This window comes from Haliotis rubra, unplaced genomic scaffold (assembly GCF_003918875.1).
Source record: "Haliotis rubra isolate DU_JTF1 unplaced genomic scaffold, ASM391887v1 Scf23, whole genome shotgun sequence".
NCBI lineage: Eukaryota > Metazoa > Mollusca > Gastropoda > Lepetellida > Haliotidae > Haliotis > Haliotis rubra.
The window spans coordinates 2,909,713-2,932,129 of record NW_025766336.1 but is presented as its reverse complement, the minus strand read 5'-3'; the positions used below and the strand labels follow the sequence as shown (position 1 = coordinate 2,932,129).

General features: G+C 40.3%; 1 protein-coding gene across 1 annotated transcript; it reads left to right on the top strand.

The window, feature by feature from the left end:
* Nucleotides 1–549: 549 nt before the first annotated feature.
* LOC124277916 (chymotrypsin-like protease CTRL-1) lies at nt 550–5,799 on the top strand. The gene is made up of 6 exons (XM_046713641.1): nt 550–745; nt 1,410–1,581; nt 2,977–3,101; nt 3,551–3,706; nt 5,074–5,204; nt 5,626–5,799. Exons 1-6 carry the CDS (start codon nt 550–552, stop codon nt 5,785–5,787), a joined length of 942 nt encoding a protein of 313 aa, XP_046569597.1. The 3' UTR covers nt 5,788–5,799.
* Nucleotides 5,800–22,417: the final 16,618 nt, after the last annotated feature.

Genomic DNA, 22,417 nt, shown 5'->3' with positions numbered 1-22,417 from the left:
CCTCACTAGTTGTCGCCAACGCCAGTAACGGCTTCCATGGACAATGGATGTCTGTGTTCCTCACTTCGTTACCATAGGTGGTTCCAGAGGAGGGTGGTGCCGAGGTGCGCCCCTTTTGTCTTGAAAGTTTAATAAATGACCATTGTAACTCTCGTGAAAACGGGTGAAAATGACCTGTGCACCCCCACCCCCCTTTCTCAAAAACCTGTATCCGACCCTGGTTACATAGTACATTGTTTCCAGTTAAATAACCTTCATGATTTTAATTTGAAATGAAACAGTGGATAGACCATGTACCTGGTTGGGGAAGTTCGATTCGCCGGCGCCATACCGTAGAATAGTGTTCCAGTGGGCTTTATAAAAACGCCCCCCCCCTCTCTCTCTCCCCCTCTCTCTTTCTGTTACTCTCTCACACACGCTCTGTGTGTCTTTCTCACTGTCACGCTCTCTCTCTCTTCCTGTCTTCTTCATTATTCGCTTGGTGTTGTTTCAGCGGTCATACAGCTGGGTACCAGTTCACCGTCCACATACTGCCAGAGTCTGTTAGACATGGCGGACACTGTACCAGACATCAGCCAAGTCCCACTTCTAGAGATGCTCATCAACGGGGCATGTTCAGACATCGTCTTCTTGCCCGATGAAGACACAACAATTGCAGCCCAGACACTAACGACAACGACGACAACAACAAAGCCAACGACAACGTCAGCGACAGCATCAACTGCAACAGCAAAACCTTCGACGGGTAAGCAGAAAGTTATTTGAACTTTCATTGAACTATATGATATTGCCAAATAAGATTAACTGTTTGCGTGACGTCGTTACCTCTGATTAAGTTTAATATTTTCTTTTATTTAATAGCCAATTAGGTACAGGGTGTTGCAGGGAGCGCCGTTACTGTTTGGGGTAAATTTTATCGCGGATGCTTCAAGTAGAAAAGGACATGATTATGATTTTCAAAGAAAACTGAAGTTGTGTATAATGCAAAGTTGTAAATCGATTGAATTTTATAAATATAACAATGTAAAAGTCTTCTTTGACCTTAAACTAATTGCCAGTACATTTTTTCTCTGAAATATCGTTTATGTAATGTTGGTAACTTAAGATATTTTCAGTTGGAAATCAAACATGAGTGAGTGAGTTTAGTTTTAAGCCGCACTCTGCAATATTCCAGCTATATGGCGGTGGTCTGTAAATAATCGAGTCTAGACCAGACAATCAAGTGATCAAATTCAAACATGACAAAATTAGCTGAATGGTATAGGTTCCAGTTGCATCCGGTTTATGATTTATCATATCAGTGTAACTAAGAGACACTATAATTGATATACAGATTTTTCCTTTATCGTTTTCTATGCTTGCACTTACATAGATTCACCACGGTTAATAGTACAGGTGTACACTTTCAGGAACATGCGGAACTGTCTTTAACCCCGAATCCTCTCTGAGAGTCATCAACGGACAGAGGGTGGCTGTAGGGGAATACAAGTTCCTTGTGACGCTCCTTAAAAACGGCCAGGTTGTGTGTACCGCCACAATCATAGACCCAACCCACGTCATGACGGCAGCTCACTGTACTGTGTAAGTTGAGATTGGCTTGTGTAACGGTTCTTCATACTGCTTGTACCACAGTTGATCCATCACAAACTATAGACACAAATATTACAAGCCTTTAATCTCTTTTTAGAGTTTTTCACTTGCGTGGGAAGTGGAAGTATTATGTAACTTATGTGGGTGTATTTGGGGTTGTCTGTTTTACTGTTCAGAACTTATATTTTTATGCCGCCGTTTGTGAACACGCTACAGGTCAAAGTGACACGGATTAGTTCCCCCTGGCCCGTTGAAATAACGCTGATCGATCTACCTCCTCAGTTGCTTTCACTCACGTTTACTCAGCCTCAGGTATCACGGTGAAAGTCAACCATCACAGATGTCAGTTGGCGATGGAGTTAGATCTCCAAGAATAACTCATTCCCGATTCCCGAAACACCAATTTCGCAATTTTCCACTTTGTTTACTAAGTGTTTGCGAGCACACACAACACAGAAAACCAGGACGATAAATTTTGTGTTACTGTCAAGCTAAATTCAATTTTAAAAAAACCTTACCGTGAAAATTTCTGAAACGTAACGTGCAATAAAAAGGTGGTTATGGTGAAATATGTGATGTTTCTTGCAGCAGTACGTCTTGAACTCCATGTGGGATTCAAGGGCACATTGATGTTTAAATATCAACATGAAGTTTGTATGTTTTTACCTTAATATTCATTTAGCGGGGAATGATGATCTACGACTTTGCGTCAAAGATGTTTCTTAAATATTGACTTGGAATGTTATTGGAAGTGTGTTGAGTTGTTGGACGGTAATTGTTGGCACATTTCGGTCGCACAATAACTGCAGAAACCATGGTACGGAAATAAAATGGTATTTTGTTTAATTAAGTGTCTACTCAACTTTATAGTTACGCTTTGCTTTAGTTTCATCCATCGAACACTTTCGCGTTTCTTTTGCGGTTGAGTATTATGATATGTAAATGAAGCCACATGACAGTAACTATATCATTGTAATACGCTCATTACAATACATATACGCAAGGCATCTAATAACGTTTGATAGTCGTTCCCAGCAGGGGTTTTCCCACGCGAGGGTCCTCCAGAGATAGTTGTAAACAATTTGGAACAATTATGAACGGGTCTGTATTCACTGCAGTGAGACAGAACAACGGCGCTACCAATACGTTATCAACTCTAGCATCGCAATTTGTTACCATAAGGTGTTCCAGGTGCTCCTCCAGTGACAGAAAAGCATTCATAGTTTCATATCCTAAATGTCTTATATTGGGGACATTAAATGTAATGGGCTTGGGGATCATAACACATGTATTATATTTTTATAATAATGGTATTCTTACGATAAAGAAACACGATGGTAATAATATCACTTAACCCGATGTACATCCTCAAGTGACCGTTTTCAGACGCTCGACGGCACAACAGCTATCGGTTGGCATAGCCGAGCATGATTTTACCAAGAATGACGGCGAAAAGATCATCCAGGTGAAGACCCTTACCCAGCATCCCAGGTACAACGATGTCCAGTTAGGTATGTTTGATACAATACTATAGTTGGGAAGTCCAATACAATAACAACAACAACAACAGCAACAACAACAACAACAACACAATATTGATCTGTAAGTCAACACATCAACACAGTTGGTATTTGGGGCTTCAGCGATGAACGAACCTATGAGTCATATGGTTTGTATTTCGGCCTTTTGACTTTTTGACTTTTTGAAGGATAAATAGTGGGAAACAACTTTAGTTTCTCTTTCCTGAAATCTTGTATAAATATTGTATTTTGAAGCTCTGGACCCCAGAGTATCTCCATCGTGACCTGTCTGCGGTCACTGTAACCCGATAGCGTGGAATTCAGTGCCTAATATCAATCATTGGTTTTAAACTGCGGTCTAAAAAACGTTCGTTGTAAGGAATGCGTTTTGAAACAACCTCCACGTTAATAGTTTGTTTACAAACTGGTTATTTCTTCAGTGAACGACATCAGCGTCCTGACACTGTCGCAGCCCATCACCGGCATCAAGAACGCCGAGCCTGTGTGTCTCCCAGTCAACGACCAGTGCATGAACCTCCAAGGAAGGAAGTGTATCGTCGCAGGGTGGGGAGTCACCTCACAGCAGGGGGGTACCAGTACGTAGCTGTCATTTGACATGACTTTGTTGTTTAACACAACACTCAGCAATATTCCAGCTATATTGCGGCGGTCTGTAAATAATCCAGTCGGGACCAGACAATCCGGTGACTGATATCATGAGCATCGATCTACGCAATTAGGATACGCTGACATGTGACAACCAAGTCAGCGAGCCTGACCACCCGATCCCGTTACTCGCCTCTTACGATAACCATGGGTTGCTGAAGATCAATTCTAACCCAGTGCGAAAAGGGTAAACTGTGACGTCACAAAAAGTAGTGTCACCTAAAACATTATGACGTCATGACATTAGTACAGACCGACCAAAGAACTCACATCATGGGTTGTTTCAAGACGACGAGAATCATATCGCTAGATCTTTAAACAAGTAATACTACGTGTTGCTTTCTTCTAATCTTATTGACTATATATGTGTCAGTGTCAGCGTCAGACTGACGCGTCACGCTGATATTATAGCCCACAGTTGACGTTATGATGAGGTCACAGGCTAATATTTACGCTTTACTCTAGTGTTCACGTTGTGTTGAGGTTATAGGATTTTGTAAACGTTATGAATCTGTCAGAGTGAGTGTGTGAGTTTAGATTTACGCCGCTTTTAGCAATATTCCAGGAATATCACGGCGGTGGACACCACAAATTGTCTGCACACATTGTACCCAAGTGGAAAATTGAACCCGGGTCCTCGACGTAACGAGCTAACACTTTAAAAACCAGGCTACCCCACCACACTGATGTCAGAGGCTCTTGTGAACGCGGTCAGAACTCATTATGATTTAGTAAGCTTGGGATAAAGTTATCGCAGCAATTGTTAACGTTATTATGACGTCATAGGCAGTGTTAACATCAGGAAAAGGTCAAGGCTACTGCAGACGTAGTGATTAGGTTACACACTCGTGTCAACCTATAGTCACATAGTCCTCCTGGAGCTCCACCGCTAATCAGATCCTAGCTACTGCGTCCATATAGATGCGTTACCTAAATACCACAACCCATTAAACTGTTACCTCTATGTTATCTGCACGTGCTAGCTGTGCGTGACGCGTTTATGTGAAACATACGTATATAGATTCAACTAATGTTTGTGTAGTACAAGGGGGCGGCGGGGTAGCCTTGTGGTTAAAGCGTTCACTCGTCAAGACTATGGCCTGGGTTCGATTCCCTACATGGATACAATGTGTGAAGCCCATTTTTGGTGTCCCTCGCCCGGATGTTGCTGAAACAACGCTAAGAGCGTCAGAAATCGACACTCAATCACTCACTCTTTAAGTACAAATATATATGCAGCTTGAATACAAGAAAGGCCTGGAGAAGATATATGTGTATGTTACTGATTTGCTACCAGATACGTATCCAGACTTCCCCTCCGACGCAAGTGTCCAGGCTTATGATGGGAACTCGTGCCCCTACAGAGAATCACCGCCCAGTGACAAGAATACTCAGATCTGTGCTGCTGGGGAATCCGACACCTGTGAAGTGAGTAGAGTGAGTGTGTGAATGAATGAGTATGGTTTTACGCCGCTTGTAGCAATATTACAGCAATATCACAGCGGAGCACGGTAGTAATAAACTTCACACATTGTACCCACGTACCCTGGACTCGAACCCTATGACGGGCGAATATCTCTACGACGACGACGACGATGATAAGATGATGATGATGATGATGATGATGATGATGATGATGATGATGAAAAACTTAAACTATGTTAAATGCTGTAAGACTGTCTGGCATCATTAGAGGATAGAACGATGACCGGAGAATATTGCTAAAAGCCGCGTACTCATTCTCTCACTCACATTTGGCTGAAATTACAAACATGAAACAACAACGACATCACTTTATTGTACAATACATATTGTGTGTGATGATGAACATTGTCATTGTTATCCTCAGGGGGATTCCGGGGGTCCGTTGGTCTGCCAGTACGGCGGTAGATGGGTCCAGTGTGGCGTTACGTCATACGGGTTAGAGGAATGCAATGTCAAGGACACACAGGGTATCTACACCAAAGTACCTGCCTACAGTACATGGATTCAGTCAGCTCTTGCCAAATGATCACTCGGCCAACTGAACGTCATTCAATAAACATACAGCCATTGCTGGTTGTTCTTTTTTGTTCAACGATTTCTGATCAATTCCTTAGTTAAAAACTGACTTCAACTTTTTGGTTGATTATGTTTTTTTCGTTTATGGATTTATAATGTAACGAACCAGTGGGCACCTAAGGTTTGGTTTGGTTTGGTTTGTTGTTTAACGCCGCTCTCAGCAATCGAGTCTGGACCAGATAATCCAGTGATCAACAGCATGAGCATCGATCTACGCAATTAGGATGCTATGACATGTGTCCACCAAGTCAGGGAGCCTGACCACTCGATCCCGTTAGTCGCCTCTTACGATAAACATTGGTTACTGACGATCAGGTCTAACCCGGATCTTCACGGATGGCACCTTAGGAAAATCCGCGTCGGTTTGAGGACGCATAAAGGAAAAACATACTTATTGCAATACCTGTCGGATTCCGATTAAGCATGTATTGGCGAATCAGGCGAATCCCATCTTTCAAGGACCGGTGTACATAGCATGGACATACACTGGCGACTATTTCACAACGCAGATTTAAACATTATGAATTATTTGAGAATAACACTTACATTAAAGGTTATCCCAACTAACCACGTGAAACAACTCGTAGTTGTTTCTAACAGACACTAATCACGTGAACCAACTCATAGTTGTCTCTAACAGACACTAACCACGTGAACCAACTCGTAGTTGTCTCTAACAGACACTAATCACGTGAACCAACTCGTAGTTGTCTCTAACAGACACTAATCACGTGAACCAACTCGTAGTTGTCTCTAACAGACACTAACCACGTGAACCAACTCGTAGTTGTCTCTAACAGACACTAATCACGTGAACCAACTCGTAGTTTTCTCTAACAGACACTAACCACGTGAACCAACTCGTAGTTGTCTCTAACAGACACTAACCACTTGAACCAACTCGTAGTTGTCTCTAACAGACACTAATCACGTGAACCAACTCGTAGTTGTCTCTAACAGACACTAATCACGTGAACCAACTCGTAGTTGTCTCTAACAGACACTAATCACGTGAACCAACTCGTAGTTGTCTCTAACAGACATTAATCACGTGAACCAACTCGTAGTTGTCTCTAACAGACATTAATCACGTGAAACAACTCGTAGTTGTCTCTAAAAGACAATCACGTGAACCAAACTGCTTCAAAATCTGCAGAGATATCACCGACACAGTGTACGACGTGACGAACTCATATATAGTGTAATAAGTTGACAGGCTTTTCGACCTTTGCCTGACAATCCTGTCATAGATATGGCATGAATTAAATCACAGTTTCAAAACATGTTCTTGTATGGCCTCGGTCACTACAAACATGACTTGGTTTCCTGAAACCTGGAAACCGTCTGTATAGTGGGTAATTGGGGAATCCAGTTGGTTTCCATTCACTGAAACTGGGTAACTGAGTTTCCAACTAGATTCCATTTTGGATTCTGTGATTTTTGCATTTCTGTAAATGGAAACCAACAAGAAACTAAGGTTATAGGTTTCTTGTTGGTTTCCATTCCTGGAATTTGCAATTGAAGATTTCATTAAATGGAAAACAACATAAAACCAGAAAATGTAGTTTCATGTTGGTTTCCTGTGCACTGTTTTGAACTAAGAATTTGACCATCATGGCATCCAGTTGGGTTCCTAATAGAATCCATAATAGACACTGTAAACTTATAGTTCCGGAAATTGAAACCAACAAGAAACTATGGTCATGTGTATACTGTTGGTTTCCATTTATGAAACTTAGTTTTGAAGATTAACTGTTTTCATATCATATTACATTATCAGTAATTGTGTAGAATAATTATGAGGTCTTAAAATTCAAAATGAATATGCCTGGGGAAGGAATAGCAGATTTTCATTTGAAAGAGTACATAATTTGTAAGATTGCTTAGATGAACAAGACGAAATGTTACCCCAAATAGTTGTTGATGCATCATTCGGTGGATAATAACATAATTGTATAATGTGTCTTCAAACTGATGACACAAAAACAAAAGACACATTTCATTTCTTCACATTCCGTGGCAACGGCCATGTTTCGTTTTCAAAACTAACTTGGCGTCAACTCCGTGTTTTGGAAAGAGTAATTCGTGATCAACTCGTGTTATTCCGGGACAAGCCGAATAGTGTCATGTGCCTAGGGCAGCGGAAAGGGCGAAAGGACAGGTGGGAGAGAATTGTAGCTCTGTGTTCGAGGGAACAGTTCAGGGAGCAGGTACCATGGATCAAGCAGCCCGAAAATGACACGACTTCTTTCAACTAAACTTTGCAGCCATCATTACCTCGAGTAGGCACTGAACAAACAACAACAGAAGTGACGCAACATACGCCATATTTGGGTTTCTTTGAGAGGCCCTTTAGAAGTTGTGAAGATGATTCATCACTTGCTTGATAACGGTGTTAGTACCTACACCGAAACGTTGCAATAAAGAAGTTAACTATTCATAGATCTTGGTTTTCCTTCATATTTGGGTTTACACATTCTCACTAATGTACAGAATTCGGTACAAAACGTCACAGAATCTGTACTTTACTGAGAAAGTGTAAACCAGAATATAGCAAATGTTTCATTTGACACTTTCTAAAAGGCATTGTGTGTTCATAAATAACGCGTCATACCAACAGACGTTAAAATATGGTACTTGTTGGTCCCTGCCTGGCGCTCGGCATTAATGGGTACAACACTGACTGACTGACTGAGTTTAGTTTTACGCCGCTTTTAGCAATATTCCAGCAATATCACGGCGGGGGACACCAGAAATGGGCTTAACACATTGTGCCATGTGGGGAATCGAACCCGGGTCTTCGGCGTGACGAGGCAACACTTTAACCACTAGGCTACCCCACCGCCCCAATGGGTACAACAAGGACTGGTCGGCTCGGAGTCAGTATAATGTGTCTGAGTGGGGTATTCATGCTTCACTGCGGCATGGTATCTCAGTTGGCTAGCACTATAAAACCAAGCAGCCGCACATACATATACACACGCATGCACGTCGTCCTATGAGCGAAATATTCTCAAGCACGACGTTAAGCCCAATTTCACCTCACCTCACCTCATAGATAACAGAAGTGGATCCAGGATTTTAAAAGTGTGTGCATTTTACCCGAGTTGTGAATTTATATTTGGTCAATCGAGCAGGTAACATGAAATATAAGGAGCCTAAAAAATGAAGTGAGAATCCACTCTCTACCCTCCTCCTGGATATGCGATGTCTGACATTTTAACCTGCAAATATGTATTTGTTAAAGCTGGACTTTGGTTATGTTCTTAAGGATACTTTTCTAAACAGGAATGAGGTATTCGTAACTGAAACCTTTTTCGTGATACACATTTCACAAAAGTCATGACAGAATCTCACAGTAAGTCTCTCACCTTTTACTGCAGCATCGGGTGGAAGCGTTAACCCATTGTCTTTGGTGGTCCTCCTGGAACATATCCGTAAACAGCCTTCACTTGACAACGTAGCTGCCTTGTATGATATCTCATGGCTATGGTGTCCCAATAAGTCCGGTAATATGCAGCGTAATTACCCCCAACCTTCATGTTATTTCAAAATGGTAATATTTTAAAATACAGACGAAGTCATTAAGAGAACAAATATAATATATTTTACGAATGCTTCTATAAGTAAAGGCTTAAAATCTTATGGTCATGCTTCGCTCTCCAACGGATCAAAACCAGTCTGGATTATACAAATACAGCTGTAGGCCAGTTTAGCTATAAAACCTGTATGTTTTCAGAAAAGAGAAAGAAATAAAGTGTTATCCTAGAGAGCATGGTAGTTGTATTAATTTGATCAGATGTTATTCATATGATGATTTGTAGCAATATTAAAGCTTTTTCACGGGTTATTTCCACCATTGTTTCCTGTGATCAACATCCCACAGCGTCGGAGGACGATAAAACTTAACATTCTGATTCGAAACAATATGAAATGAAAGTACAAATGTGATGCAATTCAAGCATTCTTACGTCTGAATTTCTTGGTGTAAAGTGTACACATAAATATTTCAGGCTGTGACACGAATCAAAGCAAAAACAAATTAAGAGCAATAAAATGTTGAATAAAATTCATGACGAATGTCTAAATGACTCTAATTACTGATATGTGGCAGTTGTATTTACTGAGTAACAGCGTTGTAATAGTGTTTTATTGTTTTTGCGACGATGCTGTTGTTGTGAGTTTAGTTTTACGCCACACTCAGTAATATTCCAGCTATATGGCGGCGGTCTGTAAATAAACGAGTCTAGACCAGACAATCCAGTGACCAGCAGCATGAGCATCGATCTGCGCTATTGGGAACCGATGACATGTGTCAACCAAGTCAGCGAGCCTGACCACCTTATCCCGTTACTCGCCTCTTACGACAAGCATGGGTTACTGAAGATCAATATTCTAACCCGGACCGTCACGGGTCTGTTGCTTATGTGTTGTTAAAGAGATTCAAGATGAAAATACAGTTCTTCGCATGTGAAGACGGGTAGGTACTTATCTAGACAAGAGCATCTTGGACTGCAGCCAAACGTCAAGAACATATTTCACAACATACATCTTGACAAAATGCCAGTGCTTGACATCTTGACAAAACGCCAATGCTTTGACATCTTGAAAAAAACTCGATGTCTTGACATTTTGAAAAAAACAACCCGCGATGTCTTGATATCTTGACAAAACGCCAATGTAATGAACTCTTGGCAAAACGCCATTGAACATCTAGCACTAATGTAGCCATGCAGTCGATTTTCAATTTCAATTTCATCGACGTGTCTTCGCTCTCACGTTTACCTGATTTTCATTTCAATGTATTTATTCCTTCACTCCAGCCAGACACTATATCCATTTCAGTACATCCACGGTGTCACAGCGCAATGATTATTGCTATGAATCCACTCAACCTAGCCTCATCCCGACCTCTAAATATCTACTGGAAGGAGAACACCCTGTAGATATTGTGTTGTGTAAATAGTTCCCGTGCCTACTGCCAGTCTACATCTTTGTTTATTGGTTTTCTATGCGAAATTTATACGTGATCTGTTTGGTATTAGGATAATCGACTATCGGTTGTCTGAAATAGAACGTAAGCCTGAGTTGGCAGGCGTTTAGAATGTTCTATGAATGGCCGTGTTCACAGACGCTTGGCAGCTGTACCGCAGCACAATCGGAAATCCTCCAGAAAGTTATCGCCATCGTCTGTTCCTTCAATCCCAGCTGTCATACATTTTCCATGACCATAGGACGCCCAGTGGTCAATATGTTTCTCATCATCAGTGAGTTGTTTCTTCACTTTTTCTACAATATTACAGACATTCACTGAATCCATTTCAGGAACTGAACCCTGGTTTTCGGCTTGTAGAGCTAACTCTTCAACCGCAAGTCTAGTCTTCTCTATATGTAAAATCGCTCTTATCTGAAATACCAGTAAACCCAATCTTAATAACTTGTCCAAAGTCTCAGAAGAAAGAATTATGTTACCACAAACTGGGAACGTTTTCGAGTAAGAATAAGATTATGAATGAACAACATTTGTATTACAGCTGGGAGCGATGTTTCAGCGTAGTTGCTAACACTGTTATCATGCAAGTGATGCTGAGACCTACTCCGAAAAGTCTCTCCAAATTGTAAAATGTTGTTCATCCATATATTTAGCTTTACATAGTGCACCAACTTTTAAATACCCCTGAGGGAAGTTCATCAATCTTTTGTTATCCTACAATAATTAAATGAAGTATTGTTTAAAACTTTCGAAATCTATTCTTTAAATGACACTGTCTGTACAACATCACGTTCCTCGCTTATAAGTAATATCCGATCCGTGCAGATCCAGGTTAGAATTGATCTCCAGTAACCCATGCTTGTGGTACGTGGCGACTAACGGGATCGGGTGGTCAGCATCGCTGACTTGGTTGACACAAGTCATCGAATCCCAATGGAGTAGATCGATGCTCATGCTGTTGATCACTGGATTGTCTGGTCCAGACTCGATTATTTACAGACCGCCGCAATATAGCTAGAATACTGCTGAGTGCGGCGTAAAACAACAACCAAACCAAACCACTGAATATCCTTCTGTAACTTACAATGTTAATTGCTCCTTTCAAATCGAGACAGTTCATGTAGATAATTGATTTCATTCTGTCTGAACCATATCAAGATGACCACATGAAATATCGGTCTGAACACGGTTCGGTTTGATGAAATTTGACTGTGTCATGTGTAAGCACGTTCCACTGTTCATGAGGGAATTGTCCATAACGCTATGTCCCGTGATGATGCACCATGTCCAGTCATGTTCATGGCTATGCTATGGCAGACACCGTTTGGCAAGCAGACCTTGAACGCTGGAACTGACACACGCAGGCAAGAGTAGATATTGCACAGGACCAGAGAGAGAGAGAGAGAGAGAGAGAGAGAGAGAGAGAGAGAGACTCTAAAGTCATTGGGAAACTATCTTCGTGACAACTAACAATGATCACAGGCGCATTGGTAATGAGGTCCCATGTGAACGTTTGAGCCCTGAAAAGAAAGATAATTATCGAAGGAACCAGAGACCAATTTGGCAGCAGAATGCATTACAGAAGAATACAAGGAAGTCAACGCAAATATTGTGCCTGCTCAACAACTGCCATCTGTCCATAGGGACCTTCACCAGTCATTCCCGTGTCCTCTTACCCTTTGTTCCCGCGAGAGTACAGACGGCTACAGTGAGTGACTGCGACTGGTTTGTCTGTCACTGACCTTATCTCAGTCCCTGCGTCTGTCCCTGTCACTCACTCATTCACTCACCCACCCACCCAACCACTCACTCAGTCGCTAACTCACTCACACACACACTCTCACTCACTCACTGCATTGTCTGGTCCAGAATCGATTATTTACTGATCGCAGTCATATAACTCGGATATTGTTGAGTGCGGCATTAAACAACTCACTCACTCACTCCAATACATTTGCCTCTAACCATGCTCCCCTCCCATCAGACCAGAACAGCTTTAGTCTTGTACACAGGCGGGATAATGGACTCCTACACATGTGATGTGGCTTATACACAGTGACGTCCAGATCCGCTATTATTTTGGACTTAATCTGCGGGAGACTTGGCGTTTGTCAGGATAATACCTTAGCTGGCATTACTGATTTATTCATTATGCAAATCTGTCAGCATTAATGACGGGTTTTGCTGGCTCTCAAAACAACATTAATCCTGAAACGAATTCAGTCAGTCATACAGCCAACTCATTTTAAGTATCTTTAGCCAAGGAACCCGCGAGAAATATTCAACCCTTTCTTCAAATATAACTTGACATCTATAGCCACTGATATTACAGCTTTATTTGCTCAATATCGAGATGTTCCGTAATATGAGGATGAAGATATGTTGTATAAGTTGACGACCCACTCGCTCACTGTCATGCGTGCCTTTCTGTGCAGCCTTATAAATTCGTGATTCAATCGATTCCCGTTATGTGTGCACGTGTCCTCCACAGTGATATCGCTGCAATACATTTAAAAGTGGTAGACATCTTACCCTGGAGCTCTCTCATACACTGTCTCACCTTCCCTTTAATGGTATGCCGTGAGCTATTTTGGTTTAACGCCGTTTTAACGGTATTTCAGAAATATCAAAGCATTTGAACTTGATGTGGGAGGGATGCCTGAAGATTTGATATGGTTACACTTTTGTAGAACTTAAATTATGGTGCTGAGAAACCTGAAGGCATTTGAACACAGGACTCAAAAAAATCCAAAAAACAAATCGCAGTGCCATAGTCGATTAGGCTACCTGAACGAGTGAGTGAGTTTAGTCTTACGCCACACTCAGCAATATTGCAGCTATATGGCGGCGGTCTGTAAATAATCGAGTCTGGACCAGACAATCCAGTGATCAACATCATGAGCATCGATCAACGCAATTGGGAACCGATGACATGTGTTAACCAAGTCAGCGAGCCTGACCACCCGATCCCCGTTAGTCGCCTCTTACGACAAACATGGTTTGCTGCTACCTGAACAAAAATGGTTCATCATCTTGAATTATACCTACTTGTAATGAAGATAATTTCATAAAAAACGTAACCAGAATGTTAATTGTTCTTACCTTGTTTTATTCCGTATACAAAAACAATCAACATTGATCGTGCGAGAGGTTTCAGAGTAAATTGGGTTCGAACAAACACATATGATTGCAAAACACTCTCTGTAATATGTGATCTTATAATGCATTTAATAGTCTTTGAAGAAGTTGTGAGCAGAAAGAAGTGACGGTGGTCAGTGATGACCGCACGGACCAGCAGATAGCCAATGCACACCGGCACGAGAAGGTTGTACTTACTGGCAATCAATACCCCTGTTCGTTAAACACGCACTGATTGGAAATCTGACAACATCTCATCTAACATTCTCTAACAGTAGTCAATGCTCTCTAGGGGATCGCCAAACTTTCAAAAGGGACTTCATGCGATAATGACGCCAGTTATCCCATTGGTGACGCCACGGTTCCATTAAAGACGGAGTATGGCAACCAGGTACACGAAGGTTTGGAGGAGTTCTTGAAATACCACGAGATGGTGACATATCAGTCATAAGGTGGGAGTGCTTTGAACTTCACGAACGCGACCATGAAATCAAACCCCTCTAAATGGAGGTTATTTGGTTAGCTCTCGCCTTAAAAAGTATTCTAGTCTTGATAACAGCGCTATCGAGCAATTGAGCACTTACTTGGATCCAGGTATATATCACAAATACTTTGCTGCAGTTCAGGTTACATGGCTTGACGTATTTTCTATTTATGAATTTCGTATCATTATTTGTTTTTTGTAAGTGAGTGTATGTTGATCGATGAATCTTTATCGTCTCGGCTGGCAAACCAGTGACCACCACTAGGAAACGATGACATGTATTCTGAAACCACGGCAACAGAACCATTCCCTTAATGAGAAGAAACGTCAACCAACCACTGGACTGTATCAAAATATAGCATGTGGCAATAAATATTCCTGATCCGCAAAATTTAAATAAAAGCTACAAAACCATTTTCCATAATTATAGGACATTTTTGTTAAAGATAGATCATTGTGCACACGGACATGCGACTATGAATAGCCGTCAAATAAAGATGATACACCACACGAGTGAGTGAGTGAGTTAAGTTTTACGCCGCACTCAGCAATATTCCAGCTATATGACGGCGGTGTGAAAATAATCGAGTCTGCACAAGACAATCTACACCACACGAAGGGACAGTATTTCCAAAATTTAACCATGGTAGGAAATAAACATGCCATCCGCGGCCGAAATGACCAACGTGTGAAAAGTACGTATCATAAGTCAGATCGTAAAACATTTGTTTTATATATATGTGTATCCATGTTACACACACTAAGAACTTATAAACTTATAATAATAGAGATATTACAGGACAGATAATGAGCTGTCAGTGAGAGTTTACATGTCTGCCTTGGATCAGCAATATTGAAGCAGTTTACGTACATAACACTATTTCTTTTTAAAAAAAACCTTTAACTTTCCTTTGTAGAATTATCACGAAAAGCTGTGTCTGAAATATGACAAATATTTTTTTTTGCTTTTAAATAATAGTAATCACCTGACAAGAGTTAGTACTGCTTCAGTTTTGTTTCTTTTAAAAAATACGAAACAAAGTATTATAAGGAGATAAGGGTTTTGAAATGCACTTCCCTTCTTGTACACGCTATATATTCTTTTCCTCCAGGCTTATTTGGACGAAAGCATTTGAAAGTCTAGCTGCACAGGCAACAAAAGCTTGTATTCCTGTGTATAAACTATTCAATAGAAATAATTTTCTGTCTTTCACTACTGTTTCTAAAATTTTTGACAGTAAAATTGCCCCGATTCTTTTGTATGACTCCGACATTTGGGGGTTACAATATCATTCTTGGATTGTTCAGACTTCATATTTTAAATATTTTCTAGGTGTTGGTAAATATGCCTCAAATATTGCTATCTTAGGTGAGACTGGACGGCATTATATGTTTGTTCAAAGCCGGAAACGAGTTGTTAAATATTGGATAAAATTGTTATGTATGGATAGGTCTAGATACCCTGCACAATGTTATGTTTTGCTTAAAAGATAAGATGAAGAAGGTAAACGGAACTGGGTAACAGGTGTTAAAAATGTTTTATGTCTTCATGGTTTTTCATTTATATATGGAATTATCAAAGTGTTGGTGATGCTAGAATTTTTATGCATCAGTTTAATGAAAGATTACAAGATGTTAGTGCACAAGACTGGTTTTCTAAATTGTCGTCATCAAAATACTTAGAGCATTACTCAAATGTGAAATCTTTACTTAACGTTGAACGATATATTGCATTTATAGAAGATAAATCTTTAAGACGTGCTTTTTGTAGATTAAGAATAAATTTGCACAATTTCAAAGTTAATAAGTTACGAAAGAAAAAAGTCGATTCTTAAAATAGCATTTGTAACTACTGCAGTAAGGGTCTCATTGAGACCGAAGATCATGTTTTCTTTGTATGTGAATAATATGATGACTTAAGTTTGCATTATATTACACAACTCACAAATGTATACCATGGCCAGTTAACTTTGCCAAATATACTCAGTTGCAAAAATGAAACTGTTATTAAAATCACTTCTATTTATATACAAAAACTGTTTATGTCAAGAAAATCGTGACTAAAATGTTATTCTCAATTCCATTGTAACATGGGCCAAGTCTGTCTCTCTATCTGTCTGTCACGCTACATTCAGCTGGGCCCTTAGTCGTGCCTCTTAATCCCTGAACCATATTATTTTCATTTCCGCCCAACCCTTTTCTCAAATTCTAGATTTCCTCTGGTTTAGAATCTTCCAGCTTTCCGAGGCTCTGTTTCAGTTCAAATTTAAAAAAATGAAGATAAGTTGAAGATAAATGAACACTAGTTGCGAACACCAATATTTTTAGACATCTTTTGTTACTAGCTGGAAACATGAATCGTATATTTCAAGAACTCTGCTGAATTGTATAATGCTCGGATGCGAAACATCTCGCTTATTGTAAATATGGAGTCGGTTTAAAAGTCCAATAAACTGAACGCGAGTACTAATTATAATATATTGCATATCCTAAAAAATCAAACTCCTTTGAGAACAGTAACACGTAAGTAAACGCTTAACAGCTAAATATCTGTCTAGAGCCCTCTACCATTCCCATTTGTCTAAAGAACTAACAACCGTTTCTTTGAGAGGCATTTTAGAAGTTGAAAAGATGAAGGAAAACCAAGTTATATGGATAGTCAACTTCTTTATTGCAATGAATGCGACGTTTCGGTGTAGATTCCAAAACCGTTATCAAACAAGTGATGTATCGTGTTGAGAGGTTGATAACGGTGCTTCATTGCAATAAAGAAGTTGACAATCCACAGAACATGATTTTCCTCCAACTAACAACCGGCTGAATGGAACTGATTTAGCTGGTGACCGAATGGAAACGTGTCGGCTTGCACAACAGTTTTGTATAACCAGATGCTTAATGGGGTCATGGACAAATCTGTGTTCATCTCCCAGTACCAGTAATATGAACATATAAAACACGTTTAAATACATACCCTTGGCATTCGGAAAGATACTGTTCTTCTCTGGTTTATAAAAAAAGTTTACAGTTTGTTTTGTTTGCTGTGAAACCCGACATTCAACATCATTCTTGCTATATGACGACCTATGTGAGTGAATGTGAAACTCACATGCGGACGTCATATACCTAGAATAATGTTGAATGTCGGGTTTCACAACAATCAAACAAACAAACAAATTGTAAAGAAAACTCACCAGAGAAGAACATTCGCAAACATACGTATTTCATTACTTCAGGGAATGAAGCTTTCAAAACGACCCGCGAGTTGTGAAGGGTATAGTTGAATAACGAATTCAAACGAAAGTAGGAATTCTTAGGATTTAAGAGGATTAGGTTTCCAACCCATTGTCAATAAGTATAATTAAGGTCCACATTTAATCCCCCACGAAGCTTTCACGTATTAAAGATGACAAACTGTTTCAAGGCGCTTTATATTTTACTCGCTCAAGTTCACTCACGGTTACAATTCAAACAAGTCTATGCTAATTATGATATAGAGGTTCATTTGTATAGTTGACTCCGGGCCAACTTAAGCTTTATCAACATTATTGAATGCAAATATTTTCACATTGTACTGATTTGTTATACAATATCCCCGAGGTAGATGGAGTACAGATTGGTCTAGGTGTAATCTGAACAATACACAGATAATCTGTTCTTTAACACAGGCCACCTACTGTCCTCAGCCTTCAATATTTTCCCTTAAAATCCCAGTACCCTGCTGGGTTTGTTGTAGCATTCTTTAGTTCTTGCCAAGATAACGGTATGTTGCTCCAGCAGACACCCAGATACCTCTCCCCAGATCAGCAGACATCCACCAGACGTTAACCTCCATGGCAGACATCCACGACGAAAGTTGATGAGCATCATGTCGGCAGCCACTGAATCAATTTCTACATCCTCGGGTGGACTGGTGCGTGGACGAAGTCGGGAATGTGAGTGTCTTTAATTTTGTAAGTACCAAAACACACGGAGCTGGTGTATCCAGTTAACATTGATTTTACGAGAGCAGTAGAATTAACTTCATCTTACAACACGAGCGCATACAACCATGTGGGTCAGGTCTGTGTTTACCATTCCCCCGTCAGAGTATGGGTATGTTTATCCAAGGGGCTACCTAACGATTTATCGATGTAGATAATATTAAACCCCATGAATGTCCCAACACGGCGAACGTGGCTTAGTTTGGCAGGGATATTGACAACATCAGCGGCTGAACTGTTTACCTCTCAGTGTTCTTAAAACACATTAGTTTTACGACCAAAACGGGTAACATACATTGTAGACTGACATGCTATCTAAAAGAGTCCACGTTTCTTCCGTCTAAAGAGCATTGATATTTCTTTGGGTTTTTTTAAATGGTAATAGTAAACATAGCTTTATAGTGATTTGTTCAAGTTGGCTGAACGATCACAAGGGATCAAGGGAACAACCTCCAAATGCGTAGGATTGTCATTATCGTCATAATTTTTCTCGCCCACATAAAACAGCACTTATCCCTACTTACTCTGCTGATACTGGAAGTACAAACCCCATATTCATAAGACATGTCTAGCAAAAGCAGAGTACCGTGCGAATCCGAGTATGTTATGAACAGGTGTTTATGAATCCCTATCAATTATTAAACCCTACTTTTCAGTAATGATTAATCAGTAATTTGTTTTCACGACCATTGGTGCAGTAATTGCCCCTATTATTTATATTCTGTCTCTATGAACACACTGTAGATAAATCGATGTAGTTCAAAGACGTGGGAGGTGTTTGTACCTGTCCTTGAAAGCGTCAATACCTGTAGGATATTAATATTCGTATCATATTTATATTGGAATGCAAACAAACCCCCAACTTCGATCGGGAGGCTCTCAACAATTATCTTGCTGCCATCCGCCTCGTGCAACAGTGAGCGAAGCAGGCCCGGGCTAAGACCTTCAGGACCTTGGCCCAAACTGGCAATGTCAGCGATGACACGCCAGAGGTCCGAATGCTCTAACCTGGTAATATCATGTTAAACATTAAAAGCACCTTAGCACATATAATATTTAAGATTGTTCTGTATACCCCAATAATTCAATAACTTTCTGTTTTAACTGAGAAGACATTCAAACGTGTCTCCTGGTAATAGAGTTGAGTATCAGTCATACAGATGAAACACTGACAAGGCCGCACTGACAACTCTCACCCCATCAGTCATTCAGACAATAATATTTTGTTGCAACATAAAACGTCACGCTTTTGTTTCTTGACGTTTCTAGCACCTGTGTCAATCGGAAACTGTTTCGTCCATGTGTACCGCAGTCATGTCGTGTAATACGTATCAACACGTTTTTGCCACCCTTAAGTTTGTGTGTGATCTGAAGACGCAGTTAAAGTTTCAATCTGAGGATGAATAATTACTTAACGGCAATCCTTTTAGTCATTCCCATTTGACTGCCGTTCCTATGTCTTCCGTAATTAAAGCTTGTCTCGAGCGCGTTTAAGACCAATGTTACGGGGATCTCAATGGCTTTGATGGTGATAATACTTCATTCTAATCGAATTACTGCCTTTTTCAGATCGAAGTAAGATCATTACCAAGTCCGGTGATGTTTAGGGATTTTATTGATTTCCGAAACCTGAACAGTTCTCATTTCTTCTTGATAGTCGTAAGAAACGTAGGAAGCACAATGCGCTCCTCCCGACATTTAAAATGTATTAACATTTCCGTGCGTGGCCTGTTCGCAAGAATACGAGATGGAGAGTTACGAATATCAAATTCCATAGACAATAGGCATCTCGGTATCTTCGTTGTAAATGTCTCTCGAGATTATGTCGTTATTATTAACAAGCTTTACAATTGGAGGTGACGTCGGTGAAGAGGATGCGATATATTGATATGTCATGTAAATCGTCTGTCTGGGGATAGTTGTCCTTGTTAATGAATGGATGTCGTGAACATTTCTCGGTAGACACTATCTGGCACATCTTCGACTGTCCAATGTATCATATTCCCGTAGTTCTTTGAGTGGGTGAGTAAGTGAGTATGGTTTTACGCCGCTTTTAGTGTTATTCCAGCAATGTTTTGGCGGGGGACACCAGAAATGGGCTTCATGCATTGCACCCATCTAAGAAATCGAACCCGGGTCTTCGGCGTGACGAACAAACGCCATAACCACTAGGCTACCCCCACCGCCCAGTAGTTGTTTGAGACATGTTGTATTTAACAATTGTAACGGAAAGGTTTAGGACTTTCGGTAATAAATAGTTTTACCCTGACTAAAGGACTGGTATATGGAGATATTAAGAAACAAATAGTATTTTGATGAAATAGTCATCTCATGCATATTCCGAATTAGTGGTAACCTATAATCTCTCACATGCTAGATTATCATATTTAATGGCCGTTTGCCTTTAAATGCAATAGACATTTTCATTTGAATTTTATGGTCAATAGCCGGGAAAATTCGCTTCCAAAGATTCGTTTTCAAATTGTATAAAAACAAGACGTTTAACACAGCTGAGCACCCACAATACACTTAAGACGGAAAGAAATTCTGTTTGCGATAAGAGAGTGAGATGGCGACGTGTGTTGGGTAGCGATTTTTCTATATATAACGGCATGGGAATATACCCGGACAAGCGAGGATGGGTCAGCCTTTGACAAGTTTTGTTCGGGGAAACCTGTTCCTTAGATTTAACGTTGTCATATTGCATAATTACACCAAAGTCTAGTTAATCTCTAAGATGATTTGGTCATTAAGTGGCATCATTCACCTGATGAAGGAGTAATGATATACTCCGAAACGTTGTGTTCCTGTTGAAGGAGTAATGATATACTCCGAAACGTTGTGTTCCTGTTGAAGGAGTAATGATATACTCCGAAACGTTGTGTTCCTGTTGAAGGAGTAATGATATACTCCGAAACGTTGTGTTCCTGTTGAAGGAGTAATGATATACTCCGAAACGTTGTGTTCCTGTTGAAGGAGTAATGATATACTCCGAAACGTTGTGTTCCTGTTGAAGGAGTAATGATATACTCCGAAACGTTGTGTTCCCGAAACGTTGTGTTCCTGTTGAAGGAGTAATGATATACTCCGAAACGTTGTGTTCCTGTTGAAGGAGTAATGATATACTTCGAAACGTTGTGTTCCTGATGAAGGAGTAATGATATACTCCGAAACGTTGTGTTCCTGTTGATGGAGTAATGATATACTCCGAAACGTTATGTTCCTGTTGAAGGAGTAATGATATACTTCGAAACGTTGTGTTCCTGATGAAGGAGTAATGATATACTCCGAAACGTTGTGTTCCTGTTGAAGGAGTAATGATATACTTCGAAACGTTGTGTTCCTGATGAAGGAGTAATGATATACTCCGAAACGTTGTGTTCCTCATAATAAAGAAGTTGACATCCAAAAAACTCTCTTCAACAAAACGGGAAGAACATACGACAAATGGCGGGATACAAATGGAATGTTTCAGAAATGTTTTCAGGCTGAAAAACGAGTATTTCATATTTACACCTTCAAGACCTCCCTCCGAAAAATCAGTCTTGAACCTCGTACGTACCAACTCTGACCTTTATCTAACACAATTACAAGATAACATTACCATAATCCTACCAAAAATGTTACGCGAATCAACACAATACATCCTTTCAGTTGAAACACTAACAGCCTGTTTCCATGCTATCGCAATTGCTGTGACCTTTCCTTGAGCAGGACCCTTAACAGAATTTTATGGTGAATACGAGTGGTCGATGACGTCATGTGGAGTGCACTGGCTCATTTTGTCTCTATCAAGGAACTCTCTGCATCAGCAGGCATTGGTGTTGCATTGAATCAGGCATAGGCGTAGGAACAGTTTAAAAGTTGGGGGGGCAAGATTTCGAAATTGATAACGGGGGTGGGGGGGTGGGGGGTGGGGTGGAGAGGAGATATATGAAAAGGACAGACGAGTTCACTTGAAACTTTAATTAATAGCAAATGCATT